The sequence below is a fragment of the Phyllostomus hastatus genome, unplaced genomic scaffold (genome assembly GCF_019186645.2).
Source record: "Phyllostomus hastatus isolate PE091 unplaced genomic scaffold, TTU_PhHast_1.1 phas_scaffold_501, whole genome shotgun sequence".
NCBI lineage: Eukaryota > Metazoa > Chordata > Mammalia > Chiroptera > Phyllostomidae > Phyllostomus > Phyllostomus hastatus.
The window spans coordinates 20,575,561-20,593,342 of record NW_025334033.1 but is presented as its reverse complement, the minus strand read 5'-3'; the positions used below and the strand labels follow the sequence as shown (position 1 = coordinate 20,593,342).

The 17,782-nt window shown below is 37.5% G+C and overlaps 1 protein-coding gene across 6 annotated transcripts in view; it reads left to right on the top strand.

The window, feature by feature from the left end:
- Window positions 1-17,782, top strand: part of RAB27A (RAB27A, member RAS oncogene family) — a 65,411-nt gene that overhangs the window by 30,286 nt on the left and 17,343 nt on the right. For 5 of the 6 annotated variants that reach the window (XM_045823560.1, XM_045823557.1, XM_045823559.1 and 2 more), the window contains 3 exons: window positions 11,628-11,802; window positions 14,480-14,565; window positions 16,772-16,875. In XM_045823560.1, coding sequence (XP_045679516.1) covers window positions 11,650-11,802; window positions 14,480-14,565; window positions 16,772-16,875 — 343 coding nt within the window. In that variant the 5' untranslated portion in view covers window positions 11,628-11,649. Of the gene's footprint in view, window positions 1-10,194; window positions 10,287-11,627; window positions 11,803-14,479; window positions 14,566-16,771; window positions 16,876-17,782 lie in introns of those variants that run through there. The other variant, XM_045823561.1, reaches the window with a different exon arrangement.

The following is a 17,782-nucleotide window of genomic DNA, read 5'->3' as shown; positions in this document are numbered from 1 at the left end:
GGGATGATCCCCAACCAACTGAGCCACACTGGCCGGGACCACTCTTCGTTTTTTTAAAAAGGAAAGACAAAGAGAAAAGACTAGTGCAAATTACAGTCTTTTCAATTAATGACACATTTATAAGAATTTCAAGTAACATGTATGCACTAAAGGCAGAAGCAAATAACTTAGGAAAACAGCATAAATGAACACTTTAGAGGTCCCCAAATCTGATCTATAACTAATTTGACTATGAGAGTTTTTATTCCAATTAAAAAAATACAATCATGGACATTCATAAAACTTAACTCATCTTAGCATATCCCTCAAAATTTGATATTATGGAGACCACATTTACTGACAAAAGTGCAATAAATTAGAAATCAAGAACAATAACAAAAAAGCCAGCTGTGATCTGAGAGGCTGATTTAGAAATTGGCTTGATGGCTAATTTCATTGAGAACCACAATGATGGAACATTGTGGTTCTCAGTCCTTTTGCACAGGTAAACCCAAGACACACCCCATTCTATCAACAGCTGCTGATAGAAATGCAAACAGTCTGTTCTAAGAGTCTGCATACTGAATAGGTGGAACGAGGAAAGACTTCTTGAGAATCAATAAGAAGTATATCTGATTAAACATTGTCCATTAGGTAAATTTCTTTTCTATCCTTTGGATTCAGCTATTAAAGAATATGATACTTAGGAAGCAGTTCAACAAATGTTATAAATATATTAATGGAGAGACTACTCCTGACAAGGACCAAAAGACCCGTAGCCAGCTGTCTATAACTTGTTGCCTCCTAATGAGAGAGGCTGAGAATCCTAGTATTATTGTTTTAGTGGTATGAAAACATCAGGAAATGGATTTTATTTTCTGGGTCTGTTTTAGTGTTTTTTTTTAACTAAAATTTTTCTATTTCTATTTTTTAAAATTTTATTTGAAAACTCTAAAAATTGAGGTATTATTGGCATACAGCATTCTAAGTTTCAGGTGGAAAACATAATGATTCAATATTTTTACGCATTGTGCAATGATCACTGTAATAAGTGCAGTTGGCATCTGTTACCTTGAGTAGTTACCTAAATTTTTGTGTGTGATGAGAACTTTTAAGACTTACTCTCAGCAACATTCAAATATGCGGTCCAGATGAGGGGGTGGGAAAAGATGAAGTGGAGACAGTTCTAGGATAGGTGCACAGTCCATAAGGAAAAATATCTATGGCTTTGACTGGTTGTGGGCAATAGTCCTGAAAATTCATGCATCAGTTGATATGGTGGCATCTACAGGTTCTATTAATAGCTGCCTGGAAGTTGATTCCAAGCTCCAATATACATTCAGGACTGTGAGAAATCTGCTGTTAGTTGGCCCACAGCTATTAACTAATTAATTACTTTTGTCTCTCGTCTTTCACTCTAACTTGCTGTAATTTAGTGTAGAACATCTCAGAAATTTTCTCTTGTCAACTCATATTCTCATTTTTTTAAAAAGGCAGTGATAAAGGAGTCCTCTCTTCCCCAGTTACTGCAAACTCAAGGGATAGTTGTCTAATTATTTTTGTTATTTGGACAGTCATCCTTAATAGGTCTTGCTTCTTCTAACTCATAATATTTTCCATCCTTAATAGGTCTTGCTTCTTCTAACTCATATTTTTCATAATAGTTTTTTCTTGGGCTGAAAGAAGCAACATTGCTTCTTCACAAAGTGAAGTGATTTGCTTCTTGATTTGGTGTGTTTCCCACACAGATTGACATCTTTCCTATATTACAGCTTGTGAAAGACTTGAGGAAGGTGAGCTGCAAGTGGGAGCCAGTCTGTGTTGGTCAAAGGCCTTCCCATGCATGTCCCATGTTCTGGGAGGATGAGGCTTGGCAGAATCCCAGATTCCCTTTTCTCTTTCTAGGTCAAAAATGGAAAGGTGTTCTGTGTTTGGCAACCCTGAAATGCACATTCTAATAGCAAGTCCTTTGGTGCTATTTGGTGTGTAACCCTCACGGTCCTGGACGTGCTAGTGGAGCTGTCACTCCTAGTGTTTCCACCTTTGAGTCTCAGGCCCCGGAGTTTGGTGGCACTCTGACATAGCCGGCACTTCTTCACTTGACCTATTCAGAGCTTGTTAATAGCAGAATTCCCTCTGTCACTCCTCCTTTTCCACTTTTGGAAAATATTGTCAGTCCCTTCTTTGAGTTTTGTAAAGTTTCAGAGTTTTTAAAAAGACATATGATCAGTATTGAAGCCTTAATCTGTTGTAATCATAAGAACAGCTGTGATATATTGATCTCCATCAGGCATTTTACTGATCACTTTACACAGGTAGGTGGTGGTGTCCTTTTGTTTGAATTTAGAAGATCCTGACCCCAACACCTGTTACCACTGTCTCCTCCTATATCCCCCCAAAAGTAACTGCTGAGTGTGAGTAGACTTAATAGATTTTATACCTCTGTTGGATTCTTGGAGACATTCCTGCTTCATGGTGTCGTTAGCAAGCACATTTAACCATGGGTTGGACATTCCATGCAGTGGCATATAGTTGTGTCCATTATGAGGGTGCTGTCACATTATTTGAGGTATTGCTCAGCCAACCAAACAGCCACTCCTATTGCTACTGTATTGCCTATATTTTGCAAATTACATGTGCTCTAGTGTGCCCTTTTTTCTGTTACCTATACTTACAAAAAAAAAGGTACTTGTCACGAACTGTAAGCAATACAACACCCAGTGTTTTGGTAAATTTACTTTCCATAGATTCCTGTAAACAGTCATATCCTGATCATAAAATATGCTAGGGCAACAAATAACATCTTTTGAGTCAATGGTCTTCATATATTTAAAAAATCCAGTATCTCATTTAAGTCATTGACAGTGGTCATCCAGAAGAATATTTTCTGCTTTCAAGAATTGTTCTGGTACCCCTTATTTCCTAATGTGTAGTTGCTTTCACTATTTGTTTACTGGGTTATGTTGGTCACCTACTGAGGTAATGTTAACATTCCTTTATTGTGGTTTTTTCTCTTTAATGTTTATAAAGAATTTTCAAATGTCTAAAGGAAGCTTTTGCAAATGAGGATAGGTTTGGATGTCCTGGCAGTATTTGGAAATCGATATTTAATTCAACAGTATTTACAGGTCATTTATTTTTTCTCTGAATAACCTGGTATGTTGGCATATTACTATCTGTTAGAACTTAGCCTTTTTACTTTAAGTGAGGAAATGAAATATTCCTATGTAGCAGGCACACATTAATATTAAGCCAAAAGATATGCAAATTTAGGTCCTGTCAGTTTGTATCCTTGAATATCTCCCCTTACTGTTAAGGATGGAACTATACAAAACTCTGTATGATAGGAATGCATTTATGAGTCATAGGTTATAGGCGAATGTCTAATGCAGTTACAATTGAATACTCTGAATTTTGATAAAATCAAACTCATCTTTCAATAAGGAAACAAGGAAGAGCTAGATTCCAATTTCCTTCTATCTTTCATCACCACTTGATTTCTGCTTCCCTCTGCCTCAGATGTTTGCACAAACAAGAAAAGCTTTTGTTTACAATTTCACCTATTCCACTCTCAACCTGTCTACTCACACCTAGCCAAGAAATTGAGAGGAGGAAGCTCACGGGCACTAAGGGCAGAGACTCTCTCTCCTCTTGTGGAAATGGGTAGTCTTGCTTTTGGTCAGTACACATCTTGCTTTTGTAGCGAGAGTAGACGTGTTGTACTTCAGCTATAGGAACTGCAGCGGCCTAAGAGGGCCAAAGCCCTGGGCTTGTTTGGTAAACACAAGTTGCCCCTACTGATATGTTGGTACACTATAAAATGCCTCTTCTCTCCTGCCCCACACTGTGTGATTTCTCTTCCCTCTTCTGCTGTCTCTGTTACCTGTGTCCTCCACAATGCCAGGTATGGCCCAACAATCGTGCCACAAAAAATCAAGGAAAGCCTACTGCTTTTTAACATTAAAGTTAAAAAACACCAGTAGACTTTATAGTTCTATGCCAATCATTGGTATGTGAAACTTTTTTCTCCAAATGCATCCCTGGATGAGGGGACATTAAAATGTTTGAAAGAATATGTGGCAATATAGTTCTCAAAATGCTGATGTTCTGTGCTGTTATTGGAAAAGTAATATTGTCGCATGTTCCTATTTCTACATAGAAATCAGGCCAGGACAACTGAAGTTCATGAACTATGTAAGAACATCGTAATATTTTATTAAGCATTCTAACAAATTCAAAATATTTTCTGGTAAAAAATTCTTCACAATATACCTTATGTTTCTTTTTTTAAAACTTTCTCTTTATTCTCTATTGAGCTTTATATTTTTATTCCTTTTGCATCTTCACATGAATGCCCAAAATGTGACTTGTTCACACTTTCATCACATCGAGAAAGCATCACTCTCTATACAGTTAGTGTATGTTTGTACAGACGTTGAGTTCCCTGTAAGGATCATAAGCAGATAAAGTAGAACCATCAATGTTCAGTACTGTATATGGCACATGGTAGTTGTTCAGTTCAGCTAATATCATCCTATTCCGTGGGCGATAGAGGGAAAATTTGCCTTTTAAGAAATGGCTGTCCTATCTGGAAGAGTTCTAGAAGGATTCTGCCTTGATAGGGGATCCAAAGGCTGGAGTCTGTGACTGACTTTAATAGGAAGCTTCACAGGGAATTTGGGCTACAGTGTGTACGTCTGTGTGTGTGAGCGAGGGTGAGAGAGAAAAATATAAAAAATATGTCTTTACCCTTTGCTCTTAACTAAATATGCTCTTAATATGCTCTTACTAAAACCACTCTCTTCTTATTCCCCGAAGAACCAACTAAAATACGTTTTATTTTTTTTAAATAAGGGAGAAGATCATTGACTTTCTCTCACCAGGCAGTTATCACCTGTTACGCCATGTTGAGGAAGTGGGTGTTCCTTGCTTTCTATTGTTAATCTGATGAGTGAGGGTGGAGAACACTTTGAAAAAATATTTGTGTAAGGAGGAGAGACAGAAGTGAGCTGAATAAGAAAGTCTTTTGCATCTCCCAAACTGGGACATTCTTGACTTTTCAGGGGACATTTCCTTGAAGTATTTAGATGCTACTTCAGGAAGCTACAGGTTTAAAGAAATGACCTCAGGTTCAAGTGTTCTTTATAGATTCTATTTTTTATCTTATTAAATTTTAGTTTAGGACTCAGTTCTTTCTTCACAGTTCTAGAAGAGGACTATTGTCTGCATATTGATCCTGGGAAGCTAGATTGCTACATGATGATGTTAATAGCAGTTACTACTTATAATAGAACTTACTGCATGCCAGGCACTGTTCTAAACTTTATATGTATATGCTAAGTTAGTCCTCACAAGAGCCATCTGAGCTAGGTTTACTGTTGTGCCTCATCATATCTAAAATGTGTTAATGCTGCATTTTTTATTTTGTTATGGGATGTTAATCAAAGGTTTTCACACACCTGTATCTCCAACGCCACCTGATTGATATATATATATGTATATATATGTATATATATGTATACATATATGTATATATATATAATTTTTTTTAATCTTCTCCTGAGGATATATCCACTTATTCCAGAGAAAGGGGAGAGAGTGAGAGAGAGCAAGAGACAGACAGACAGATAGACATCATTGTGAGAGAAACATCGATTGATTGCCCTCCTGCAGTACCCCTACTGGGTACAGAGCCTGCAACCTGGGCATATGCCCTGACTGGGAATCGAACCCATGAACTTTTGGTTCATGGGCTGATGCTCCAACCAACTGAGCCATACCAGCCAAGGCTCCAGCACCACTTGATTTAATAGCAACTGCTAGGTGTCATGGGTTGTAAAACCGTGAAATATAAGACCCACCCCAATTTTAAAGAAGTTAAAATAAGGAAGTATATGCACATTAGAATTAATAAAATAAAATGACATTTCCATTTCACAGTTGAGGAACTGGAGACAAAAGAGAGAAAAATTTCCAAAGTTACATGACTGGATTCACATCTAGGTAATCTGGTTCTAGAGTCCATGCTCTTAACCTAGATTTTTTTCCTGTTTTTCAATAATAGGTTAGAGTTGAGCCATGCTAACATGTAGACAGGCTGCACAAAACACAGTTACTGATCCCCTCTTTGTGGCATCTGTGCCAGAATCTGTGGCACCAATATCCTCCTGAAGGAAGAAGTGTGTATGGTGTTAACCATCTGCCTCTAGGGCTGTGATGAGGGTTGCTACACTAACGCATGTGAAGTGCTTGACACGTGGGCATCTGACGGAGGCTTCTAACCCATGTTTAGCATCAATAAGTTGGAGTAATTACTGGAAATATGCAAAAAGTGTTGTGCCCAAATTTTAAATTCTGCACTGTGTGTTTTTACTCTTTCCCTCTCTGTTCTAAAATTCTGACATAAAACATAATTTTTGTTCCCCGTGTTGTAGGTTCAATCCCCAGTCAGGGCATATATAGGAGGCAACTGATTGATGTTTCTCTATTAAATTGGTGTTTCTCTCTCTTTCTCCCTTTCTCTCTCTAGGATCAATGAACATATCCTTGGGTGAGGATTAAAATAATAATAGTAATTTATGTTATTTCCATACTTAGTGACTAGTCACTTCTTTCTGAGAAAAAAACAGGCCCCAGAAGAATATTTAGGATGTGAGTGACAAAAAATAAGAAACCAAAAATAATTTTTTATATGACGATGGTTCTATATGAAAACCTACCAGCAGTTGAGCCTAAACATTAAGTTACCTTCACTTATTGGAGGGAAGCAGTGGTGAGACAGGCACATAGGGGACTTCAGGATGGGGTTGAGGTTTGCTGTGGACTAGGATTATCTTCTGCTGAAAGAGGGAATAATTCCATTAACTGCAGGGTCTGACTATCTAGACTGCAAGATAAGGAGCCTGTCATCACCAACACACTGCCCAAACCCTGAAAAATCCTCATTATCACTTTGAAGACTTGCCTGTTCCCTGACTCCTTTTATTTCCTTGCTGCTTCCTTACTCTTTAGAATTCTGGTCTCCACTAACCCAACCTGGCTGGTCACTGTGGCCAAGTTAGGACAAATACTACATAGCCTCCTAATACGCTAAAAGTTTCCTCAGCTGAACTGTCTATTTCATTGCTGGGTCATGGATTCGTGTTTCGCTGCCAGGTCCGTGAGGTGTAATGGGAGGTGACTGTTCAACCAAAGAAGCCTGAGTCACTCATCACTCTTTCCCTATAGTTTATTGTACCCTCCTCTGCCAGCACTCCTGTCTCCCAGCCTGTGTACCGTATTCTAACACGGATAAGCGGCTCAGCTGTAGAAAGAAACCTTACTGCAGTGGAAGTAAATATTTTGATTCAAACTGATTACAATTGAAGTAATTACAAGTAAAAATTTAAGTCTATTGGTTTAGCATTATGGACTAATTATTGTGAAGGATACTGAGACAGCAGTATCCATCATGGCTGCAGATGCTCGTTGAAACACAAGAAAAACATACACAGGGACAACTGAGTCCTGTGGGGAAATAAGTATGAAACGGCCACTCTCTCTAGTGGAGAATGCCCTGTTGTCCCGCCCGAGCAGGCTTTTATTGGGTTCATTTACACAGGAATTCAGGTAAAGTTCAGTAATCATTACCAGGAAGTAAGGATCAAACAATAGATAACAAAGAAGTCTGAGGGCCTATTTTGAGTCAGGGTCAGATAGCTAAAGAGCTATAAAACTTTGAGGAACAGACTTACTTCTTCCTTGGACCCTTATCATTTCATTGAGAGTATTCTAAATAAAGCAGGTTTCACAGGATTTTACATATTCTTTCTTAGGCCTGATCACCAGGGGAACCCGCCCTTTCCAGCACAGCGTTGAACCACCCTCTGTCATTGTTTCAGGCTTAGGTGGAGCAAGGGAACTAAGGCAGCCAAGAGATTAGGAGATTTGCTCGAAGACAATAAGGACTTAGGTTTTGTCAAAGCTGAGGGGTGGGGGTCCATCACCCCCTTTTGCTGTAACCTCCAAAGTCCTTCCTTGGGGGCCTCCCACATGATTGTGCCTATCTTAGGTTGTTTCCCCCTTGGGGAATCTTACCTGTCATTGGCTAACTGACCAAGCATTGGGGGCCAGGGAGAGTGAAGTAAAAGGAGCAGAAGTGGCACTCCTGCCAGGGAGATAAGCTTTTGTCTCCTTGCTGGCTTACAGTCCAAGGTCGTTCCCTCAGCCTTAGCCTTGGTGGGGGTTCCCAACAAATTATTATGTTACCTTTCTAGTCCTGAACTGTTTGAACATTTGATTGGTTGATCTGGACTGTTTTGAACTAGTAAAGACCATTTTGTAGGTGACTTGAAATAGTTACAAGCAGTTTGATAAAACTAAAGCAAGTATGATGTGGTTGGAGATAGATTTACACTAGTTTGATTCAGTAAAATATACTCTGAATCAATCAAACCTTCTGTGTACCAGTCAGAACCTTCTTGTCCGGGTCTAAACTTACTAGCGTGAGCTAAAACTAGCCTGAAACAATTTAAGCTATTAAAACCAGAACCAAATAATTTTGGTTAAATATATCTGAGTTTAGCCAGAGTGGCTTTAGATCAGTCAGAGATAGTTTTATAGGTGGAACCTTTTTAAATCAACTCTTTCCCTCTGAACTAATATGAACCATTCAAACTGTTGTGAACCAGTATGAGTTTGTTAAAATGGATTGCTGTGTGTGTGTTTTATACAAATTTGAATTTGCTTTTAAGCTGGTCATAACTCTTTTGACATCAGCATATCTATTTAAAATGAATTGAAATTTGTTTGAACCAGTGAAAATGGAATTAGTTTGCAAGTGATCTTTATTGACTTGGCAAACTACTCTGAGCCAGTCAGCAGTCTTTTGTGCTATAAATATATATTTAAGTTCCCCAGTGTCAATTTCAGAAGTTGTTCTAGGTCTTCAGAGCCTGTGTGATCTGTCCATCAAGAGGAGAAAGGAGTGAGCTAACATTTACTGAGTACCCAGGATGTGCCAAGCGTTGTGCTGGGCTCTCTGCAAAGAGTAGTCTACTTAATCCTTAGAACAGTGCTGTGAGGTAGTGTAGATGATCTTTTTTTGTAGAGTGGAAACATGAAATACAAGACAAAGACATCCGAGTAGCTGGTATGTGGGAAACATGGGATTCAACCCATGTTTGACTTCAGAGGTCATGTATTAAGCTTCCTTGTGTGATATCATTGTGATATCTAGTTGCTTTTAAGCCTAACATGCATTTGTAAAAAATGTGAGTAATGGACCCAGAGTTTGGGCTAGGATGGACATTGGGCTCATGGTTAAGAGACCTATGTTCTTGATTGCACAAATGAGTTAACCTCTCTGGGTTCTGTTTTATCCTTTAGAAGACTGAACCCAGAGAATGAAAGGTCTGAGCATTTATTTTCAAATCAGCAAGGCAGGTCATTGTCTAAAGGTGCAGTCTGAAGAGTGCAAACTATGATTAGTTTTAATGGTGGTAGCTATACCTTCAGTTATAGTGTTTGGTTTGTTAACACTTCCTTTAGGATGGCTTGGTTTGGGAACAAACTCATATGTACTGCTTTCAACATGAATAGAAAACAAAACCCATGAAGATAATTTGTATACTTACATGTGTGATTCTTCTCCCATGATAACTAAACACATTAACTTTTGGTACAACAGAGATCATTTCATCTGTTTCTAAATTACACTCAGGTGGGCTTAGAGAATTGTAGAATAGTGATGCCATTGGCTACAGCATTTTTCTCTTGTATCTTAAATGATATGAAAACATAGTTTTAGAAATGGCCTACATTTTTCAAAGGACATGTAAACAGGAAATAAGGCAGCCATAGTGTCTTCTTGCACCAATGTCATTATAGAATTTGGAGTTGCTTTCTGCTTCCTCATTCATTTTGAGGGGAACCCCCAAAATGATTAAACATTATCTTGACCTGCTTTTCAATTCTTAGCTCTTATTTCTAAATACCTTGGAGCCAAGGGAGATGCTGTGATATGACATACTAGAATATATTTTTGTACCCAAATGATCATCTTCTGGAGAAGAATTCTGTTACATACCATTAATACTGTCAACCTACACCTGTGACTGCAGGAGCTATAACATAGGAAAGCCATCATTGTAAAGTGTCACTCTTTATAGTGTGCAAATAGAATTATGAATGTTTGTAGAGGCTCTGCCCTTATCGACTGACCTGCCGTATCTGAATGTGAAGTCACTGATCTGCACTCAGGCACCAGATCTGAGGAAGTACATTGCAGTGGCTCTTGAATCTCAGCAATCAGGATTTTTGAGCATAAAGTGAGTCACCAAATTGAGGATGGGGTGGGGGAGGCAACCTTCAAACCTGATAAATGTCCTTGACAGAGTTTTTATTAATTTTATGGATCTGTGGGAATAATCCTATAGGATGTATTGAGAATTGTGGTAAAGTTGCTGAGTAAAATGGGGCTGGGTGAGACGGGGACAATGAGAGGAAAATCAGCAGCATCTAACATAGGGAATCTGACCTGTGTATGGGTTGGTGAATATGTATGTTTGAATGGGCAAGTAGAGTTGTTGTCAGTGCTAATGAGGTAGCTGATTAGTTTTCTCATTTTCAGGAGGATTTGTTGGTATTAGAAATGGAAGGATAAAAAGAAGTCTTCCAAAGAGCTAGATTACATTTTTAGTCAGACTGAAATATTGAATAGTTTGAATCTTTTTAGAGCATAATAAAAAAAATAATAAAAAGTGCTGATTGCAAAGGATAAAAAAAAGTATGGTTAGGTCTTTCTGGTAAAAACAAGAAATTTTCTTCTCTAAAGTAGATGCTCATGTTAGTCACCATTGGAGAGCTTAATTGGTAGCATTTCTGGTTAGAATACCAAGGCAAGCATAGGTAAATGAGCCACCACAGGCGTTGAGGAACTATGGTTTCTGCATAGTGACTGCTTGAATCTGGAACTGAGTCCCTGAGTGAGCAGTGATAGTCCAGAAGAGTCTCATTTAATATGTACCTAGTAACAACCACCACCACAACAACAACATAAAGAAGCTGCAAGCCAAATTTTACTTGTTAATTCAGCATTATCTTTGAAGGAATTATAATGATATGTGAAAATGAATATGAATTATTTCATTTAAATTCATAAATGAAATTGCCTAGAAGTGCAAGTAATAAGAGAAAAAAGCCAAGGATCCAGCACTAGGAGACTTTGAAAAAGAAGTGGGGGAGGTGAGGAATTGGAACCATTTGTGCTCCAAGGATTATTATTATTCCTGAAACATTCTCCTTTCACTTTTGTTTCTTCATTAATTTTTGTTCTATATGATCTGCTTATAAGACTCAATGACATTACCTTCTTGATTGTCATTGTTGGTTTGAATTTTTATCTTAATGGTACTATAATATGTATGTTAAATTTGAACTAAACTGTTAGTTATTTATTATTTCAGTAGCATCTCTTCTAGCAAATTGTTAGGACCTTGGAGGCAGTAAATAATATCTACTCCTCTCTTCACAGAACCCTTAGGCATATAGATGTTACATAGAAGTACTTGACCTGGATATTAAAATGTGACTTTATCCATGAAGGATTCTAATATTTTCTACTGGCTTTTAAATTAATATGCATTTGTTTGTTTGTTTGTTTTTTGTAGGTGAACCACTGAGTTCTTCATTATGTCTGATGGAGACTATGATTACCTCATCAAATTTTTAGCTTTGGGAGACTCTGGAGTAGGGAAGACCAGTGTACTTTACCAGTACACAGATGGTAAATTTAACTCCAAATTTATCACAACAGTGGGCATTGATTTCAGGGAAAAGAGAGTGGTAAGTTCTACATCTTTCTAAATAAGAATGTAATCTCTGAGTCCACATTTACCTGTCTGTTTAGTTTACTTTGTAGGAATTAGGAGGACAAAGGCTGTAATCCAAAATTAAAGGGTACATATGAAAGTGTTGTGTTCATCTGGGTGGTGTAATTTAAAAGGCTGTGCTGAGGGACACTTGGTATACAACCAAGCAGACAATGTAAAAGTGAAGATTCTTTTGAATTTTCCCTTGATACCTTTTTGGCTTTTGTCTTCTCTCTGAACTCCACAAAATTATTTGTCTACCTTTGTTGTGAATCCTATAAACCAGTCTTACTGGGATCCCTTGGATGTGCTGTTAAGGTTCTCTTTCTGTCTTTGGATTTTAACAATTTGATGATTGTGTGTGTTTAATCTTTATGATTTTATCTTTCTTGGAGTTTGCTGAATTTTGGAATGTACAGATGAACATTTTCATAAAATTTGGGAGATTTTTGGCTATTATTATTCAAATATTTTTCTGCTTCTTTCAATCTCTCCTCTTTCTATAGGATTTTCAGTACGCATTTGTTGGTATATTTAATGGTGCCTCATAGGTTTCTGAAACTCTTCATTTTTCTTCATTTTTTTTTCTGTGCCTTAGACTAGATAATCTCAGTTGACCTTCAAATTCAGTGATTATTATTTCTGCCAATTTAGGTCTACTTTTGAGCCCCTCTTATGAATATTGTGTTGTTATCTGTATAGTAGAATATCTATAGTATAATAATTATTTAAAATAATCTATCTCTTTGTTGACCCTCTGGATTCAGTAGGGCATTATTTGCATACTTTGCTAATATTTTTTTGTTTTTATTTTATTTTACTTTATTTTTTAAATCATTTTTTTATTGTTCTATTATAGTTATCCAATTCCCCATCCTCCTTTGCCCATCCTAACCCCCCACTCCCACAGTCAATTCCCACACTATTGTCCATGTCCGTGTTCTTTGTCTAGTACCTTCAATTTTCTTTAGTTCTTTGAACATATTTATAATTGCTGGTTTAAAGTCTTTGTCTAGTAAGTTGAACACCTGGGCTTCCTCAAGAATAGTTTCTATAGGTTGCTTTTTTTCCCCAGTGTATGAGGCATGTTTTCTTTTTTTTTTTTAAGATTTTATTCATTTATTTTTAGAGAAGTAAGGGAGGGAGATAGAGAGAAACATCAATGTGTGGTTGCTGGGGGTTATGGCCTGCAAACCAGGCATGTACCCTGGCTGGGAATTGAACCTGGGACACTTTGGTTCCCAGTCCACGCTCAATCCACTGAGCTACGCCAGCCAGGGAGGCATGTTTTCTTGTTTCTTTGTATGTCTCATAACTTTTGTTGAAAACTGGACATTTAAAATAATATAATGTGGCAACTCTGCAAATTAGATTTCTTCCCCCCTTTGAGAGTTTCTTGTTTTTTTTTTTTACTGTCTGTTTTTTATTTGTTTGTTTGTTTACTTATGTTGCTATTTGTTCATTTAGTGACATTCTTGGTCTAATTTTGGAAAGTGTATTCTTTGCTATGTGTAGCTCCAGAAGTCTTTGCTCAGTTAACTTAGTGGTCAGCTAATGAGTGCACAGAGAATTTCTTAAATTCCTTAAACCAGAAAGTCTCTCATCTTTTCTGAGGGATTGTGTGTTTGTGTGTGTTGTGACATGTACTTAATGCTCCTGTAGGTGGTTTGGAAGTCTGCCTTAGCTTTCACTTCATGCTTGAGAAGAGCTTGAAGGCCAGTCAGAGGTGAGGGATTAGGGCCTTTTTAGGTCTTTCCTGGGCATATGTACAGCCCTACACATGAACATGGCCCAGTAGGTACCAAGGAATGTTTTCCAGCTTTTCAAACCTTCCTATGAACATCTCATTTCTACTTCTTTATTTTTTAAGTCCTTTGGTTAGATTTCTGTTAGTCTCAACTATATTTGCTTTTGGTAGCTGTTAAATGCTTGCTGCTGATTATTTTCACCAGTGCCCAAGGTATAGGGTCATTCTCACAGAGCAGCTCTGAGTCAGGTAATGTAAAGACCAGGCCTGTGAATGGAGCCTTACAAGCAGCTTTCAGTTCTCTGGGGGTGAGACTTTGGGGCAGCTCCAAACCTGTTGTGCCTCCACTGCCTGCAGCGGCTGCTGTTCTGATGGTTTTCACAGCTGTCATGATTATGTACCTGTTGGTGTTCAGAACTATTGTGGAGCTGGGGAGAGGGTGATGAGAACAGGGCAAGTTAGAACAGCACAAAACTTACTATTTTTACTGACATTCAGAGTTCTGAAAAAGTTGATTTTGACAATTTGTGCCAATCTTTCCATTAGCTTTTATGGAGAAAGAGATTGTCAGCGGTACTTTCTATAAAATTGTTTTAAGAGTACTTTTTAAAGATGGGATGGGGAAAAGTCATAGAAAGGTAGTATTTCTTGAGATATGTGACCTGAGGGAACTTTGAAATTGCATATTATTTATATATTTCATAATATATTTATAAAATATATGTTTTAGTACAAATTATTATATTATTCAAAGACAGTTATTTGAAATAAAAAATACAAATAAAGTTGTATTCGAAATGAGATTTTCTTTAGAAGATTTTGCTAGAGCTGCACTGAATAGGAAAGTAAGAAGAGTTCACTGGTCTCAGAAGTTCTCATTTTTTCATTTGTTTTTCTGTTTTAGGTATACAGAGCCAATGGGCCAGATGGAGCTGTTGGCAGAGGCCAGAGAATCCACCTGCAGTTATGGGACACAGCAGGGCAGGAGAGGTATGAGATCTTCAGCTTTATGCCTCTAACCGGAGGAAAGGGGTAAACAGCTGTACTTTTCTTGCAGTGACCTGAGCAGGAAAGGGCCAGCTGATTGGCTGATTTGCATCTGGATAAGATGTACAGCCAAATCAGCAGTAAATTTATCCGAGTTGATAACAGTGGCTTTATTTCATACAAGGTCAAAGGAAAAATGAATCCTTTTCAGAGTGGACCAACTTACTTATGGACTTATTTCTTTTTCTTCTTCATTTTCAAAAAGACTTATACACCTTTTTCCATTGACTTTTGCCACTTAGCCACAAAAAAAACTACAGAGTTATACATATGTATTATTCTCACCAGATTGTTGAAACCTAGTGGAAAATCTGGTTGGAATTAACTCACATGATCAGAAGTTGCTTAACCAAAATAAGTCACATGAAATATTGATGTAAAGTTGCTTTCAGTTAGCTAAGGTTTTTTTTTTTTTTTTTTCCTCACAGATTCCTTGAAGGATTTTATTTAGCTGAGATTTATGTTTCTTTCTCACAGATTTCCTCGAAGGATTTTTAAAAACTTTTTATTATGGAAATTTCACGTATATAGAGAAGATAGTGTATATGATGAACTCATGCATTCATTTCCCAGTTTCAACTGTCATTAAGTTGTGGCAAATCTTTTTTTTTTTTAAGATTTTATTTATTTAGCCCTGGCTGGCGTAGCTCAGTGGATTGAGCGTGGGCTGTGAACCGAAGTGTCGCAGGTTCCATTCCCAGCCAGGGTACATTCTTGGGTTGCAGGCCATAACCCCCAGCAACCACACATTGATGCTTCTCTCTCTCTCTCTCTATCTCCTTCCCTTCTCTCTCTCTAAAAAAAAAAAAAAAAGATTTTATTTATTTATTTTTAGAGAGCGAAGGGGGGAAGGAGAGAGAGAGAGAGAGAGAAACATCAATGTGTGGTTGCTGGGGGTCATGGCCTGCAACCTAGGCATGTGCCCTGACTGGGAATCGAACCTGTGATGCCTGGTTCCCAGCCTGCGCTCAATCCACTGAGCTATGCCAGCCAGGACTAGTTGTGGCAAATATTACTTTATGTGTATCCCTCATTCCTATTCCCTCTCCCAAATACTTTTCAAGCAAGTTCCAAATATCAGATTATTTCATTCATAACTGTTTTGGTATGTGTCTCTAAAACATAAAGACTATTTTTGTAGGACCATTGACTAGAAATGTTTGAGAAAACTTAAAATAAAATATTAAATGACAAATTCATACCAGTATTTTCTTCCCTGGAGCCTATGTCTGTCAGTTGCAAGCTTTGCATAAAGGCAAAATAAAAGGAAACTGTTAGAGGGAGCAAGAGGGGAGACAGCAGGTTAAAACCTTGGAAGAGAGGGTACCAAGAAAGTGTAGGTGCTGAGTCATTACCACTCCCACCTTAAAGCCAAAGGAATGGTTCATCAGAGGTAAGAGATTGCTGTAGAGATTGGAAATCAAAGGACACAGAACACGTTGCAATGTCAGGTGAAGCCAAGCCACAGAACAGGGAAAACATGCACAGCCAGTCCCATTGTTTTGGTCTGGTTAACTCCTACCTGATACTAAATTATTGGTTGAGACTAAAGGGTCACGAACTAGTTTTGTCATCCCTGTCCGGCAGGCTGGGTTTTCAAATCACATGGTCTGTTAACACATAAACTTATAAATAATAAGTTTAATAATAATAATAAGGGATAATAATAATAATTTAATAATAATAATAATAATAATAAGGGATAAATAACTGTCTCATACACTTTTGGAATACCATCATCTAATTTTTTATAATTTTATGTTTATGTAGATTGTTTTTATTTTAAAAGAAAATTACAAGTATAACTTTTGATAATTGTTGGCATTTAAAAAATCTAGATATATTTCAAATAATCTTTCTTGCCCTAGATAGCTATTTACTGTATTTTGTAAGATACCTAATATCATTGATTATACTCATAATTTTATACTATTAAAGTGCCATTTATAATAGTATACTTCACTGAATCTTGTGTCACTAAAAGCTGTAATATGCATGTGTTATGTGAAGTTATTAGAAACAACGGCATGTTATTAAACATCTAATTTGTTATTGATGAACTATTGTGGGAGGCTGAGGCACTGCTGGTGGCTTTATATTTCAGGAGTGGGGCTGTGGTTTAGGTGATCAGTCTGCTTTATGTTCCTAGGTTCCGAAGCTTGACAACAGCATTCTTCAGAGATGCAATGGGGTTTCTTCTGCTCTTTGATCTGACAAATGAGCAAAGCTTCCTCAATGTCAGAAACTGGATAAGTAAGTGTTATCGTGTCCCTGCCTCCCACTCCCTACAATAAAATGCCCTCTTATATTCTACTTTTGTTGTAAATCGTTTTGGGAGAAATCTTAGTACTGCTCTAAATGATATTTAAAGGAGCAAGATTATTAGTTTAGGGGCAAGATAACTGAAATGCTCTGCTTTTCCTAGTAATACTAACCGAGCTGTTGAGTTCTCCTGTGCTCCAGGTATCAGGCGGCGCTTTCCATGTAATCTCTTCATCAGCCTTTTCCACAGAAGGGACTCAGCCCCATCTTGTAAAGGAGGGTGTAGAGACCTAGAGAAGTTAAATCACTAAGTATCTGCTGGCCTATTGTGCATTATCAAGTCTTGTACCATTCCGGGGGTTTAAAACATATTACACAGATTATGTATATTACATAAATATCTTTGGAAGGCTTAATGGATTAGACTTCTGGCTGCATGTCTCTTCTCTGCTTAGAGGCCCCTTTTAGGGTCAGACTTTGCCAGGAGGACTCTAGAAATGCATTGGCAGAAGTGGTCCCCAGCATAATATGTATATATAAACTTTCATTTTGGCTTTTTGGAGAGATCCTAGCCTCTAAAATGATTGTTAGTAGCCATTTAAAATCCTGCTACTTGGCCAAATAATAACTTGTAAATGGTATATTTTCTTCCATTGGTTGTATTAGTACAACCTAGAGAATTGATTGGGAAAGCTGTGATGTTAGAAGTCTACTTATTCTTTAATATATGGCAAAGTATGGCCTCCAAGAAATTTTTTGGGATAACTTTAGTTGGAATAAATTTTTTTGTCCTTCACTACTGCTATTACATTTGGTACTAATTTTAGGGTCCTTATCACAGATCATCTTGAGTTGTAGTTGTTTAAGCATGCACCATTTTTCTTAGATTTTTAAAAAG